This window comes from Hyalella azteca, unplaced genomic scaffold (assembly GCF_000764305.2).
Source record: "Hyalella azteca isolate HAZT.00-mixed unplaced genomic scaffold, Hazt_2.0.2 contig8838, whole genome shotgun sequence".
In the NCBI taxonomy this organism is placed as follows: domain Eukaryota; kingdom Metazoa; phylum Arthropoda; class Malacostraca; order Amphipoda; family Hyalellidae; genus Hyalella; species Hyalella azteca.
Genome location: NW_025938922.1, coordinates 1 through 1,555, shown reverse-complemented (window position 1 = coordinate 1,555; position 1,555 = coordinate 1). Strand labels below are relative to the sequence as shown.

Sequence of the window (1,555 nt, the reverse complement as noted above, 5' to 3'; positions counted from 1 at the left end):
GTGCTGCCTCTGCCTCCCTCACCAGTGCTGCCTCTGCCTCCCTCACCAGCGCTGCCTCTGCCTCCCTCACCAGCGCTGCCTCTGCCTCCCTCACCAGTGCTGTCTCTGCCTCCCTCACCAGCGCTGTCTCTGCCTCCCTCACCAGCGCTGCCTCTGCCTCCCTCACCAGCGCTGTCTCTGCCTCCCTCACCAGCGTTGCCTCTGCCTCTGCCTCCCTCCTCCTCAGAATCTAATATATATTATATTTTGACAGTTTAATAGCTAATTAGTTTCGAGTTATGAGCAAAGTTGTATAAATATAACTATTTATATAAATTTTGTTTAATTTTCAGCTTGAGCAATGAAATGGTTTGCCATCCTCTTTTGCTGAAATTAATGTGTCCGTAGCGTTGCCTTTTTAAGAAAATTTAGGTACTACATTATTAAAAGCGTTGATATAATTAATTACATTTTATTGTTTCAATAAAAAATGCAACAAAGTTATCTTTACTTCGAATTGCGTTTTGTTACTGCTTATGTTATTTTCCATAATTTGAACCATGAATTGGTTATTCGCTACCCGCTGTTGGTTGTCGCTACGTTTGTTAAAAAAAAGAGTTTGTTGTACGTACCCAGTGACCTCAACGTCCGTAAAGAAATGATCCTGGAGGAAGTGTTAGTCATTTTAGTTCACCAAATGAAATGGCATATCTTATGCACTCAATAGTACCTATGTAATCATATTGTTACATTTCAACCCCTCAGGGGGGACTTCTGATGCGTGTCTGTGCTCGTCAGAAGTCCTATGGGATCTCGCGCTCCTAGGGGGATTGTTCCTGAGCGCCCCACCGCTGAGCTCGCGGTGTCTGACTGCAGGTCTCGGTTGTGGGTTAAGTTATTATGTAGGCAGGATTCCTTACATTTCCCTTCTCTGTCTCTCTCGTGCGGGCGGCCGACGTCCCGTGTAAGCGACCTCTTGTTCTAGTGTCTTAGTTTCTGTTACTTTTCACCTGTCCCTCCTTGTCACTTCATCTCTTTGAGATGCTAACGCTGCTTCCTTCGAGCCAGCTTCAGCGGGCTGGAAAATTGAGACCTTCCACCCCTTGTGGGTGATGACCTATTTTTGATTTGAGAAACTTTTGATAATTGAGACCTTCCACCTCTTTGGTAATGTTCAATATGACTTTCGGTGCGAGAGAGCTAAATAGCTGAAGCGCTAGTAAACCTGTGGCCACTAAACTAACTAACTGTTACATTTCAAAATAAAGCACCTCACTGCAGCGAGTGACAGAGCGCGGATTTTCTCGTCGTCGAAAACGTGACGTCACGGACAGACGGACAGACAGACAGACAGACGGACATGGCGAGCACAATAGCGCCTTTTTTATATAAATGAAAAAATGCGCTAAAAAGGCATGGGATCTAAAATAGCCAAAGTCCCACACAATGGCTGTTATACTCTCAGCCTCGTCTGCGCAGATGCAACAAATTTAAATCTGCCTAAGCAATCACCACTGCTGCACCGTTGTTCAGAAGTGCACAAATGCCAAGAGAAGCAGAACTATTCAAGGCAAAC

General features: G+C 45.1%; 1 protein-coding gene across 1 annotated transcript in view; it reads right to left on the bottom strand.

Moving 5' to 3' along the window:
* LOC108673759 (extensin-like) overlaps positions 1-218 on the bottom strand; it is a gene marked incomplete at its 5' end in the record, with an annotated part of 5,071 nt that extends 4,853 nt beyond the window's left edge. The window contains one exon of the mRNA XM_018161629.1: positions 23-218. Within this exon, the coding sequence (XP_018017118.1) occupies positions 23-218 (196 nt within the window). The remainder of the gene's footprint in view (positions 1-22) is intronic.
* Positions 219-1,555: the final 1,337 nt, after the last annotated feature.